The sequence below is a fragment of the Magnolia sinica genome, chromosome 17 (genome assembly GCF_029962835.1).
Source record: "Magnolia sinica isolate HGM2019 chromosome 17, MsV1, whole genome shotgun sequence".
NCBI classification, from domain to species: Eukaryota; Viridiplantae; Streptophyta; class Magnoliopsida; order Magnoliales; family Magnoliaceae; genus Magnolia; species Magnolia sinica.
In genome coordinates, this window is record NC_080589.1 from 71,699,800 (window position 1) to 71,715,108 (window position 15,309).

Here is a 15,309-nt window from a genome sequence, read left to right on the forward strand (position 1 = left end):
CTCCAAATCATTTACCCAGCAAAGCCATATTAACCACATCGAGCCTCTTAATCCAACACCCCACTTCCTTCCAACTCAACAGGTGATATTTACCCAAAAATAAAATGCACCACCTTGCCAAAGAAAATTCCTCCTTGATTTGTCAATCATGTCAATGACTGACATAGGACAACAGAAAAGAGACGTAAAATACAGAGGTGCCTTAATAACAGTAATTCTGACCCCAAGATAAAGGAACTTACTTTTCTAGGGAGAGAGCTTCCTTTCCATCCTCTCAATTACCTTATCCCATGAGTGTTTTGCACAATTCCTAACACAGAGAGGGAGACCAAGGTAGGAAGAAGGAAGAGACCAAGTTCCCACCCAAAGATACCCACTATCCGGGAGGCCTTAGATAAGGACAAATGGATCCCTAGCATCTCAATTTTATCCAAATTGACTTGGAGATGCGAAACCACCTTGAAATATCTGATAATTTTTCTTAAATTGTCCACCATGGGCCCATTAGCTTCACAAAAAATGAGAGTATCATCAGCAAATTGGAGACGACTGACTCGATGAAGGATATTAGGAGCTTCAAAACCCTTAAACAGACCCATAGATTGACCCCTTATTAACATCCAACTTGAAGCTTTTGAAACAATGACAAACAAGAACGGGGAGATGGGATCCCTTGCCGGAGGCCCCTCGAGGCTTTGAAGAAGCCAAATGGGGAACCATTGATAAGAACACAAGCCCTAATCCAGTTTCCATTTAATCTCATGCCCAATTCTTTCCAGCATATATAGTCCAAAAAGGACTACAACATGATCATAGGCTTTTTCCAAGTCCAACTTGCAAAGGACTCCTTACTTGCCAGCCTGATGGCATGAATCCAAGCATCCATGAGTTACCAAAGCACTGTCGAGGGTCTGCTGCCTATAAATAAAAGCACTCTGGAAAGGAGCAATGACCTTGGGAAGCACAACCCTCAGCCACAGGTTCAAAATCTTGGCAAATAATTTGTAGGGGCTTCCACCTAGCAATCGGGAAAGAAAATATAGAAATACAGTAAAACTCAAAAACCCAATAGAAAGCCATTAGCCCAAAGACCAGGAAAAGCAAATAGATCATCCAGTTTGAATTATTCAGTATCGAAATCTATAAGGTAATTCTTATTAGCATATATATGCAATTAAAACATGGAAGCCATCACATGCAGTTTAAAGCTACATGAAATAAGAAATTGAAGGTTCAATCATTCTTTTATGGCTTATTTACCAATAGCAAAGATATTCAAGTCAATGTTGGCTACCAAACAATAACTGACCTTGCAACTAATAGTTCCAGAATAGATATTCTCAAACTTTAGCATACACAATCGTGTCCAAATCCACGACTAAGATTTATTTATTTTTGAAGGGCAAGAGTAAATTAAATTCCAACTGCATTTACTTAAAAATGAAAAGTCAATGAGCATATTATTGCTAGAACAAGAATATGTAACAACTTCCCTTCCCATAATCACACTTGAGGGTTTTTTTTTTTTTTTTTTGGGTGAGAGAGAGAGGGAGAACATTTGAGGTGAAGTGAGAGAGAGAGAGAGAGAGAGAGAGAGAGAGAGAGGGAGAACATTTGAGGTGAAGGTAACTCACTAAAACGATCATATTGCTGCTCAAATGATATAACTCGAGGAGGAAGAAGACCCCGGAGCCCAAGCCGATCTCTTTCTGTCAAGGGGAAACCAGTATCCTACCTCGACAAAATCAAACACAATTTCACATGATTGCATCAAACAAATAATTCCATAATATGCTCGAACAGTTGTGGCTATGACATACATCATCCAAACCAAAACCATCACCACACCACCACTCCAAATTCCTAGAACACAAATATATTGAAATTATCATAATTCTAACACAGTTTCTAGGCCGTCAGGAGTCATTCACATAAAATTCATCTATTTTTCATGACAAACAAGAATTTCAGCAGGTAATTAACTCTAAATGCATTAATAATAACCAAGCAAATCTCTGTCCAAATTCCTGAAATATACAAAGGCACTAGAAATCAATAGTTCCATAGCTCTCATACCGAAGCCCAATATGAAACTTCACTCCTGAAGGATCTAAGTCTACAGTAACATATTTCAAACCCAATCAAAATTTTGCTGGAAAATCTACCCTCTTAACTGAAGGTATTGATTTTCCACATCAGCAACATCTTCTACACTCTCATTCATCAGATCCAGAAAGGACTTCTATGGGATTTCAAATTCAGATGGGGGACCAAAGTAATTACAAGGACTGAAGGAGAATACTGCCAAGGGACCAGCACTTACACAAACTACTCCTATCAACTCCCCTGAACTCCTACTCACACCATCGATCTCTTTCTATTTCCCAAAACTAACTCAACCCCCATATCATTTCAAAGCATCACAAAACGCATCTTAGATAATTAGATTGCTAGCTTGTTCAATGATTCCTACCAAAATAAATCAAACACGTAACCATTGTTTCCAGTGATAACACAAAAAGAAAAAAGCCATCTACATGTGATAAGGGGAAAAAAAAGGTTTTCAATACTCTGTGTATTCCATCATTCTATTAGGCCCTGTTTGGGTGCCAACTGATAACCAACTAAACTCATTTGCTGCAGTAACCGAGCCCGACCAGGCCAAGCACCCATTAGGATTGTCTCTCATGATATGGCCCACCTGTAAATCCAATTGGCATGACATTTGCGGGGACAGTATTTTAGGGCATGGCACTTTTGACGGACAGTTTGGATGTTCAATGTGTTCACCGTCATAAGATGTGAGAAGTGGCAAAATTTGTTGCATCTTGGAACCATTTCAAAAAACTAAAATTAAAAAGAAAGAAAAAGTAAAACCTTCAAGTAGTTCTTCTTCCAACCAAGAGACACTAGCAAGAAATAAACATTAAATAAAACATGTGCCCCCCAAACAGGCCCTAGATGTTGGCAACTCATCCATGTTGCGTGTGGCCTACATGTGAAGCAATCCAGAATTCCCAGATGAGAGCCCCATCGTGGATGTCGAATATATTAAAAAGCACACTTAGCAGATAATCCTGACCATCCAACTGGGTAGCCATCAAATGGATTTTGAAAAGAAAATTGGCCAGAGATCATACAGATGGCTAATATAGCCCAATCAATATGATTTTCGGAATATTCCCTATCCACGATGGGGTCAATGAGTAGGATTGACTTGTGTGTGTGTGTGTATGCCAATTGTCATGTGCATGGGGGATGAGTCGCCACCATTTAAGAAATAGTTCAAATGGGGCAAGGATGTCAGCCAAAAAATGAACAGTAAATAATTTTTAAAAAAAAAAAACTAAAATTTAATAAATTTTCAAGAAAAACATTGAAATAACATGATTATACATGAAAATGTTATCATTTGCCGATTAACATCCTCTTTTTCTTTTTTTTTTGAAAGTTGACAATTTTAGTAAGCAAAGGAAAAAGTTACCAAGAGCAGAATACCAAAAAAAAAAAAAAAAAAAAGCAAAAATAAGAAAAGACGGGGGAAGTTTGCAAAAGAAAAGGGGGGGGGAAAAAAAAAAAAACAGTCCCTCAACTGGCTATACCCCTACAAACCAACTCACGGAGCCCAACCCAGGAATTTCAACATATTTCAGACAATAAAAATGTTGAAGCTATCAACAGCGTCCTAGATTCTACTAAGAAGCCATGAAAAATTTATTGTGAAACAATCAATTGCACTACCATAATTAAACTTATCAACTTCCTAGATATACACTTGAAATGCCCTTTAAAGTAGAACAAAATACATCACCAAATAAAAAAATAAACAAAACATCCTTTTATACAAATCATCATCATCATCATCTAAGCCTCATCAAAACTAATGGGGGTCTGCTACATGAATCCTTTTATGCAACTATCAACAAATTACAACTTCTACACCATCAGAATCAACTCAAATTACTCTAAATCACATTGAAGGGATTTGTCAATTCTACACACATGAATAGCCTGAACACGATCTACACTGTCAAATGTGCCATGTGGCAAGATTGCAGAACATACAAGATATCCATCAGCTGGGCTCCACCGTGTGGATGCCTTGGCAAAAAAAATAATCTGGCCTAATCATCCAGAGGTCAGATCAAACGGAACAAATCAACCGCGAAATAGAAACTTGTTCGAGACTACTTTACTCTGTTTCTTCAGTTTACTATCATCCACCTGATAGATTGAAAAACCTGATTTTCAGACAAAGGAGATCCCAGAGTGGCGCCCCACCTGATAGACAGCTCAACCCGTTCGGTATTCAAGGCTGTGAAATTACTAAATCTACTCACTGAAAACTCCGAGTAGATAAATCACCGGAGTTGGCAGACCTCAAGAACTGCTGATTATCGGTTCGCAGAAATCAAACCTATGAATCGATGAATCTACTAAAAAATTATTTTTAAAAAAAACAAAAACAAAAACAAAAACAAAATCATCTGAGAGAGCGAGTATAACCTTATTAAACCACGGATCGTGGAGGATGTCAGTGCCGCGCTTGTGGACGATGCAAGGGCCGGGGATCGCGGCAGAGAACCGCCGCGCCTGGCGCAAGCTTGCAGCTGCCGAGCGGGCAAGTTTCCACATTTCTCGATCGCCGAAATCTAGATCGAAATCGCAAGGATTTCAAGATCTGCGAAGAAAATATCGAAGCTGTTCTACTACTGTTTTCGCTCTCTAAACCACATTTTCCCAATTTCGAAGATCTTTCTCTGTTTTCTCCTCCTTATATAGAGAAATCTCTCTCTCTCTCTCTCTCTCTCTCTCTCTCTCTCTCTGTATGAGTGGGAGTATTTGAACAGTAGAGGGAGGAGAGAGCGAAATGCGGGTAGGAGAAGATCTGCCCGAGAAAGAGTAGCGAAGCAGAGGGGAATGGCAGTGGAAGAGGATGGTTGAAGTTGCCCGGGAGAAGGACGGGCAGCAATGGAACGGATTGGATCCACGGCCAGGGAACACACACGGAATGCTCTGGCGATTCGCGCGAGGAGAGAATGATGGACACGACTCACCTCTGACCCGAATTACCCCCAAGCTCTGTGGGCCCACTGTGAATTATTTATTATATCCGCTCCGTCAATCTGTTTCCTCCGAACATTTTAGTACGTATTCTAAAAAATTACGTAGATTAAAAACTCAAGTGGGCCACACCACTGTTTTTCCCATGCCCATCACTTAAAACCTTCTCGAGGGCCAAATGAATATTTGTGTTTTCCCTGCATCCTATACGAGGATCATCTTACAAACAGGTTGGATTTCGTACAAAAATCAAAGCGGCCGCCCCCACCATATTTCAACGGTGGGCCGTTTTGAGTTTTGAATGCGCCTCATGCTCGGGCTCATGCCCAAAAATGAGAGAGAGCTGTTTGATGAACAGCGTGAATTTAACACGATCTTATATTATTGAATGGACGAAACTCGCCGACTGATGGGTTAAGGCAATGGAAAGCGGATTGCACTGCCTGTGAGTGAACGTTGTGGGGCCCACTGGGATGTATATGTCTTATCCATTCCGTCCATCCATTTTTTTCAAATCATTTTAGGGTATAAGCCGAAACTTGAAGTATGATCAAAGCTCGAGTGGACCACACCACAGGAAACAGGGGGAATAATGGCATCCACCGTTGAAACCTTTCTATACGGCCCACAGCGATGTTTACTTGTCATCCAACCTGCTCATAAAGTCACACCGACATGGAAGAAGGGAAATTGTAAATATTGGCTTGAACTAAAACTTCTGTGGCCCTCAGGAAATTTTCAACCGTATGTGTTCAATTCCCACTAGTGTGGTCCCCTTGAGCTCTGGATATAGTTCAGTTTTGGTCTAACACATTAAAATCAGCTGATAAAATGGATGAACGGTGTGGATAAGACCCGTAAATTATATGGGACCCACAGAGGTTACTAAGTAGGCTGGCAATCCACTGACGGTTACCCCTGCAGGCTTGAACAAGGGTCTGGACCATCGAATGTAGATATTTTTAAGAGACAATAAAATAAATTTATAATTATTATATTTTTATACTATATTTTACATTAAAAAATCTCAAATTCAAACAGCACTATCGATGCATGAATATAGTTATTTGACATTAAATAATAAGAAAAATACTATCATTTCAAGTTTACTGCCAATGAACCCAACACAGAAATTAAATAATGTTAAAATACTACATGTGGTGTAAAACTTATATTATTACTTTTTATTTTTGATTGGATAAAACCCGCAGTCAAAGTAATCCTTCGGAATTATTACAGAGGCGTGTTGACATGGCATAGGTTTGTGGGCCCCACCATGATGCACATGCTTGTTCATCTTTTAAAATCATTTTATGAAAAGAGATAGAAATAGGTATATACAAAGTAGAAATTGACCACAACATAAAAAAGCATTGGGCTTGAAGGCCTACACTGGGAAGATTCTTGCATTACATAAAAGTGTTGAATGAAATCGGTATTTGTATTTACCCATCATCCAAGTCCCTGTGAGCTCGTGAGCAAGTTGGACGACAAATAAATATCTTGATAGACCATAAGAAGGTTTAACGTTGGACATCATTGTCCCATTGCTTTTTGTAGTGTGGTCCACCAGATATTTTTTTAAGGTCACATATTAAGTGAGTTATATCCACATGTATCTAATCACATGAGTGCATTACATGCATGTTAAGGTTAAAATGAAAATTGCAAAAGTAGTTCATGTACACTTTATTTCATACTATTATAGTAGTAATAATCATTATATATCTATAGAATATTACAGCACAGTATTACTATAATCACTAAAACAAACAGTCTCTAATATAATTTAAACTCATTGCACATGCCTATTATGTTATTATGGTAATTATCATGGGTACATTTCCTCTATATTACTATGGTAATTGGTGAAACAAACAATCATAGCTTGTGTCCAGCTCCACTACTCAATGGTAGACCGACTTTGTTTCAACAATGAGGTGGTTGGATTGGGAATGTGTGTGGCATGGGTGGTAAAAAAAAAAAAAAAACAGAGAGAAAGAGATCCAAGCCAATAATGAGATGGGTCCACCATTAAAAATGGTGTCTTACATGAATTAGGCCCGTTAAAGGAATACTAGAATTACAATTTTATAGTTATAAATAACCGCTATGCAACCTAATAAATGGATTTGACCTAATTTTTAAGTAGAATATAATCCATTTAGTACATGGTCTATTACATAATCCACGGCTTTGGGTGTACATTGTTTTAACACTACCCTTTTTTTTTTTGTTTTTTTATTTTAACACAGGCACACACACCGGCGCACACACACGTTAGTGGAATTTCACCACCTATGGGTACTTGAACCCTTGACCAGTTGTTGAAACTCTTGAGGGCATGTTTGGCCAAGCAGACTGAATAGGATTATATTGTATTGGAAAGGATTGGAAGGAGCAATCCCAGGATTCACCGGGCATGCCAAACAGACAGATAGAACGTCTGCATAGATTGGAGCAATCTCATGGGATTGCCAGCAATCCACTGACATCACCATCATTATCTTGAAATTCACCCAGTCCCTCCTAATCCCATCTATTTTGCAGGCCATGTTTGTGTGGACGGATTGGAAGGGATTGGGTGGGCATAATCACAAGATTGGCCAGGCGGGCCGAACATATTCGGTGGTAGATTCCTTGAACATAGGAATCCCCCAGTAATTCACTGAAGCAGCCATCGTTGCCTGCCATCCACCCTAATTCAATCTAATCTTACGAGATAGGCCCGTTCAAACACGCCCTGGGAGTCTACAACCAGAGCAAGAGCAAGGACCCAAATTGTTCCGAAACTTGAGATCTTGGGATCGAGTGCTCACGTGGTGCAGACACTTAGATGATAGGATTGAGTGCTCCCGTGGTGCGCTGTGTTTGGTAGGAGGGTGTGTCAAATAGAGAGATCGGGACGAGTACATGGTCCATTATTTTCACACGTGTCCGTTCCTGCACATGTACAGATTTTCATGTCTTAAATCTCTCTTTGCGCGAATCGCTTTAGCATTACAGGAAGAGATATAAGAAATGCAAGGGAACCACTCGTATGAGATTTTGATGGTATAGTAACGGCAGGTCTACAGAAGAAATAAGCGAACAGGAGATCCTAGACATTCATCATGTATGACCCACAATAAAAATATCACGAAACAAGAATCAGAATGATTAGATTACAAAGTCAGCCGCACATCATGTCAAATCAAGGGATCATACTCTCCACATCCATTATTTTCTCCTACATCTAATAAATCGGCCTGATATTTCGAACAAAGTATGAAATGTTTGGGCCCAGATTAACTAATGGTTCAGATCTCTCACACGTATGAAAAAAAGAAAAACGCCTAGTTTCAACTTTCACGCGAGCGTGTCTCGTCAGCGAATCTAGATTGGTAGGAACATGATCAGTTCCTGAGTTGACACGTGATAGGTATTTTACTGGTGGCAGCATTATTCTCTGTGAGGATAAATACACCCCTTTTTTTTTTTACTTTCGGTGATACAGTAGTGGATTTTTTGTACTGTTTCCTTAGAAAAGTAGGAAAAAGGGGTTTATTTATCAATTTAAGTGGGTGCCGAGAACAGTTCCCTGATTGGCGACTTGTTTTCTCCCAAAAGCGGAGCCATGAGATGGGAAGAGGTGTATGATATACTCGGGCTGGGTACTCCGCTTCATAAGCAGCCACTCAGAAATCATACACGTGGCATATATTTACCCAAACAAAACCGACTAGACCGTGAAGATGACAATTTCCAAGCCACAATCCAAAGATCAGAATGTTTGAACTATCCTAGACTATGATTATATTTTTAATTTTTAACCGTTCAATAAATGTCCATCAATCGGATTGTAAGATAAACGGATAAGATTAAATTTTAGTTATTGGTACATCTACAATGGTTACTATAATTTGAACTGTTTAATCTGACTATTCGTGCTATATTTTTAAATAAAATTTGAGTGCCTGGGTATATATATTTCCTAAGTATGGAAGTTTTCCTGAAAAGGGACGGCGTCGGACGCGAATTTCATAAAAAGCCTGTTGATAAAAACCTCTGTGGGGCCCACCCTCTTGTCAGCATTAATTCCACCAGACCCTGTCAGGGCGTGAGCCCACGAAATAATGGGGATGGAAAACGCTAACCGTTGAAACTTTCGTGAGGCGATGGAGGTTTGGGCGTGGCTCCGGTGGCCCCGGAAACGGATTGGCTACTCCCCCCCCCCCGAGACCCGCCAATGGCTGGTGGTCGGTGCTCTTTGCTCCGTGGGCCCCACAATAATGTATATGTTTCATCCATGCCGTCCATCTATTTTTATAGATCATTTTACAGTATCAATCCAAAAATGAGGTATATCCCGATCTCAATTGGACCACATTATAAGAAACAGTGTTGAAGGAGTGTAGACCATTAAAAACATTTTGGGGGAATAGAAGTTTTGGATCAAGCTGATTTTTGCTTTTTCCATTCATGTGGGCCATTAATCTGGGCCTGTATGACCTAATCAACAGATTAGATGTCAAATAAACAGTACAGTGGGGCTTAGGAGGATTTTAATGGTGGATATCCAATAACTATTGTTTTCATGTGGTGTGGTCCACCTGAGATATTTATCCCTCTCATTTTTGGGATCAAGCACTAAGATGATATGTAAAAATGGATGAAACACATACATCATGGTGGGGCCCACAAGGCACCGACCACCAGCCACGGGGCTGGTGGCAGAGGGAGTAGCCAATCCGTTTCCGGTGCACCCAGGATCCACCAAGGTGGGTGGGATATCTGATTGTGGGGCCCACATTGTGATATATTTTTGTTATATCCACGCCGTCCATCTCTTTCTTTGAAAAGTCATCTTATGGTATGATACTAAAACTGAAGCAGATACAAATCTAAGATGGACTATAATGCAAGTAATCAATGGTTAAAAACTTCTGATGGGCCATAAAAGTTTTAGATCAAGTTAATATTTGCGTTGTCTTTTCATCCATGTCTTTACGAGCTTATCAAAAAGTTAGATTGGAAAATAAACATTCTGGTGGGCCCTATAATGTTTTTAATGGTGGGGATTCAATCACTACTGTTTCTTGCAGCATGATCCACCTAATATTTGGATCTGCTTCAATTCTGAGAACGTCCTAAAATGAGCTTTCAAAGTGGCCGGACGGTGTGGATTTAAGTTAGATATATCACAATAGGCCCCACAGTTAGGGATCCACCAACAGATGTGAGGATCCACCCAATCCGTGCCGGGTTCAGTGTTTTATCTTCAGTTGCATCAGATTTATCATAGGAGTATGTTGGATGGGTTATAAACATGTCCCAATGAAAGTGATGGATGGAGTGGATGTCAATGTGATATTATGGTGGGCCCACAGTTTTTGTTGGAAGCTCCATCAACCAGCAGAGGATTGGGCAGTGACCTAACACCAAACTTTGGAGCCCACACTGAATGTATCCATGTTGTTCATCCATTTTATGAGCTCATTTTAACGCAGGAGCCCAAAAAATAAAGTAGATCCTAAGCTCGAGCATACAACCCCACTAGATTTGGTGGAGACAATGGCACCCTGCTTATTATTATTATTTTATTTTATTACACACCGCGCTGCACTTACACTGTAGTGGGATTTGCCTGGGTTGTACATTGAGTTGAGTTGAGCTGGGCTAAGTTTGACTTGACTCGATTGTACTCTTTTTGAGGTTAAGCTTAACATTGGAGCTTGTCTTGTTTATCAAGCCTTTTAAGACAAGCTCAAGATGAGCCCTGATCGTAACTCGCACTCGGCCCAATCCAGCACCCAACTTATACCCAACTAAACTTAGCTACCCAGCCCAACCCCCAAATTAAATGAGTTGACCCTAATCGCAACACGCACTCGACCCAACCCAGCACCCAACTTGTACCCGATTCAACTCCTAAATTAAATATTCAATATATATATATATATATATATATATATATATATAGGAGGGGGGTATCGTTGTGGGTGCAGAGAGAGAGAGAGAGCTTGAGTGAGTGGCCAAGTATAAGCCATACGACTGAGATGAATTGGGTAGACGCTAAGTTGAGCTCGGACAGGAGGGAGAGAATCTTGGGCATGGCTGGTTGGCTAATGTTATAAAAATGATCTTTAGATACACCGAAAATAAATAAATAAATATATACATATATATAATATAAAATTCATTTCACCAGGCTGAATCACGTAAAGTGATACATTATCCTTAAAGCGTGATTCACCCATTTATTAATTGTTGATGGGTTACTAGTGAATTGCTTCCAGGATAAAACAAGCCTTATCTGGATTCGGCGTGTAGCAATCACGATGAGTCCACTATGGAACAGTTTTAACGAAGCAAATCTATTCTGACAGAATTAGACAGTTGAGATGTTCACAGTATTCTAAGAAGGAGATTTTGAATGTATCTGATATGAGAGATGGTATTGATGATGAAAATCGGACTGGAATGTTCCAGTTTATATAGGCACCAGGTAGTGGACTGTTGCTAAGTGGTTATCAATGATTCAGAATGTTTGAAAAACGTTCCTGACTATTGACTATTAATCCCAACCGTTTCTGGTTGTCTGATTAGAATATTTGACCATTGGATCATCATGACTCATCTATTTTTAGACTGTTGTGGCTTTCAAGGCAGTTAGCCGTTTTCAGATTTATGATCCGACCGTTCTCAGTCGCCTATAAAGCCTTGACCATTTCAGACCCCACTGCACATAGGCTATAATTAAACTTATCGCACCTTCTCGCGTAAGGTTTGCACGTGCAAAGTGCAAAGTGTGTTAACTAGCACAATTATAGCCACACTGCTCTACGCGTGCATGTGTTCCAGTGCTACAACCGGGCATCTCCACCTCCAAAACATCCAAATAAGAATACTCTTCACGAGTCCACATATAAACCCCAAAAAAATTTCTACCATTTCCGATGTGAGACAAAGCACACACCGCACTTTTGGATTTGAAATTCTAAAAAAACATTTTGGCGGCAAAATCCTAAAATTTTGAACTTTCAAATTTTTTCAAAAACCACTAAATTTCAACTAGAAAAATGAAAGAGTAAGAAAAGGATGGATGATTGGATAAGATAATGTTGCTTGTTTGCTTTAATTTTTAACATTTTTATAATAATATATAATAATATATATATATATATATATATATGAGTCAAGTCGAGCTTGAGCTTTGAGTCGAATCAAGCTGCACTATACTTGAAGTCAACTCATTACGAAATGAGTTAGGTCATATAAAGCTTGGCTCACCCTAAGTCATATTTTATTTATTTATTTACACACGTGCACACACATACCATAGTGAAATTTCACCACCTATGGATACTCGAACCCTTGATCGGGTGTTGACTTACTGTGAGTCTGCCACCCGTTTAAGTCATCTTTCAAACCAAGCCAATCTGAGCTTAATCAAGCTAAGCCGGGTGAGCTTTTTGAGTCATCGTAGCTCACGTACAGCCTTAGATTTCACCACAAATGAGAACTTGAACCTAATACCTCGTATTAAAACTCGTGAAAATCTACCACTAGGGCAAGGTGTGCGGGTGAAAGTGCCTGCGTTAAAAGAAAAAAACAAATCTACTAATAATGTTACACAGATTTAGATAAAAGTAAAACACAAATACCAGCTTAATCTAAAACTTTTGTCCCCATGATTTTTTTAACGGTGGATGATCCATCATCACCATTTTCTTGCGGTGTAGATCACTTAAGCTAACGATAAAACGCACGCATCATGGTGGGCCCTGCACTGCCCAACACAACCTAGTGTGCTGGATCACCACCCAATCCACTTATCTGGGTGTTGTAGGTGTGGGAGTGGATTACATGCGGCGCTTGCCATGGGCCCACCTTGATATATGTATTCCACACAGGCATCACTTGTTTCCTATAATATGATACAGTTGAAATTAATATTTTTGTCAAAATGAATGGACGGTGTGGATATAAAATAATCGTATAAAATAAATATATCAAGGTGGGCCCCATGATAAGCGCCGCACCATCTTGGGTGAGGTCCACCGCATACCTGTTGGAAAGCGGTTACCGGGCCAATCTCCTTGTGGGTACCACTGCCTCTGGGCTATTGTTCTGAGAACGTAGCAGCTGAGCGTGCCAGCCATCGTTTTCATGACTCCCATACAAGGCATTATTTCCCGCCAACGTCTCGCTTTCGAAGAACATCTGAACCGTCCAAAACACCTTTGAGGAAAATTGGACCGTTCCAGTCATTAATCACACCATAACATTGGTTAGACCCATTGGCTGTCCATTGATTTTGACGATATAATCAGTCCTATGAGTGTACCATCACGACTTTCACCCCAAGTGGTTTTTATGCTGTGGCCCACATTTCCTACGGCTCTGATCTCCTACACGAGCGACACGTCAGCAGTAAATCATTTCATATTCACATTTCTCGCGTAAGATTGTGTGTACCAAAAAGCTATTTGATTTGGTATTATAAAATCCATGCTTGGGCGCCGCGTGCATGAGATCCTCACTTTCTAAAAGGGGAAAATAATATTGTGTATTCCAAATGGCCCACTAGAGAATGAGCACCTAAATCCCCCACCGTCCGTTGAAGGTGGGCGGGAATCCTATGCATGCCGAAGATGGGATTCCCAGCAATTAAAACCCTTGACTATGTTCGGAACATATACCAAATCAACGAATCTCATTCCTTCAAACGAGAGATCAAAATAATGCAACGGTCCGCATCTTTGCAGGTATGTTCAGATTTTTCAGTTCGGACAAGTGGGGCAGTGGTTTCATAACCTAGGTCATTGGTCTTATGTCCCATCATGGATGGGACGTGCCCAGAAAATATCTAAGGATGGAGGGTAGGGGCGACGAATGTAAGGACTTCTTTTGGGTGGATGTGAACCGGGGTTGTATTTATTTTCTTCAACCACCTATGCATATGCCATAAATCTGACGTAATGGTGCACATTGATCCGGTAGAACTGCGGAACCGGACCGGAGCAGATCAAACGGTCTAGTTCCAGAGTGCATCAGTTTCGATTTCGATTCCAAACATCAAAGAACCATTTAGACCGGTTCGATTCTGATTTAGAGATGTGTAGAACCAAACCTAACCATGGTACTTAACTAAAAGCTCAACCTGGATTCGAACCTACATTTTAAAAATAAATTAAAAAATAAGAAAAAAGAAAAAAAGATATGTGTGCGGCCCCGGCGCCCCCGCCCCCCCCCCCTCTCTCGCTGCTCCTCACTCTCTAGCTGCCACCGGCCCTCTCTCTCTCTGCTCGTCTCTCGTTGGCCTCTGATCCTCTCTCTCTCGTTGCTCATCTCTTTCTCACTGATCCTCTCTCTCTTGCTGCTCCTCTATTTCTCGCTAGTCCTCTCTCTCTCCATGCTTCTTAGAAATGTGGAACCGATCTGGGACGGAACTGTCACGGTCCGGATCCAATTCCGAAAATCCTAGAACCGTATGGAACGGCTCGGGTCTGGTTTCACCCCAGAATCAGAATCAGACCAAACCAACCAGTATGCACCCCTAATCTGAGGGTTAAGATTGTTTAGTCATGTAGATCTTTGATGGACACCCCATCCAGGATAGACTAGAACAGATCAATGGTCCGGGTGATTGAATCGTGGACCCAACTTGTCAGATCGAGAACGACGCGTGCATGTGAAAAACGCGGCCTACACATCACATATTTCCTCGTATTGTCATTCGCCGGATGCGGATTGCACACGGTGATGTTTGTGTGAAATCTACGGCGCGACTTGGCTGCCATCCCAAAACCAGCTTGGTGGGTGGGACTGTGACCGCAGGGCCCATCCCGATGTATGCGTTGTATATCCACGCCGTCCATCTATTTTTCCAGCTTATTTCACACGTGGTGCCAAAAATGAAGACGATTCAAATTTCAGGTGGACCACACCACAAAGTGGTTGTTGAACACCCACCACTGAAAACTTGTTAGGGCCAGTAATACTTCTTGCACGTCTAACTCAACGAACTCTATTAAAATCTTCCTAATGCCCATGGTAATGCTTTTTGCCAATTCAACTAGTTGACAAGGCCAAACATACCTGGATGAAAGAAAAAAAACAAAGACCAATTTAGTCCAAATAAAATTTGGCCCATAAAAGGTTTTTAATGATTAAAAGCTAATTTTCCGTAGTATGGTCCGCATAAAATTTGTCTATTTAATTTTTTGGGACCATGCCCTAAAACAAGTTGGCGGAAGAAGG

At 40.5% G+C, this 15,309-nt stretch overlaps 1 protein-coding gene across 1 annotated transcript in view; it reads right to left on the minus strand.

Moving 5' to 3' along the window:
- LOC131231906 (NAD-dependent malic enzyme 59 kDa isoform, mitochondrial) overlaps positions 1-4,934 on the minus strand; it is a 30,970-nt gene extending 26,036 nt beyond the window's left edge. Inside the window, exons 1-2 of the mRNA XM_058228268.1 lie at positions 4,507-4,934; positions 1,635-1,731 (exon numbers count right to left, since the gene is read on the minus strand). Coding sequence (XP_058084251.1) covers positions 1,635-1,731; positions 4,507-4,635 — 226 coding nt within the window. The 5' untranslated portion in view covers positions 4,636-4,934. The remainder of the gene's footprint in view (positions 1-1,634; positions 1,732-4,506) is intronic.
- Between the last annotated feature and the right edge of the window lie 10,375 nt (positions 4,935-15,309).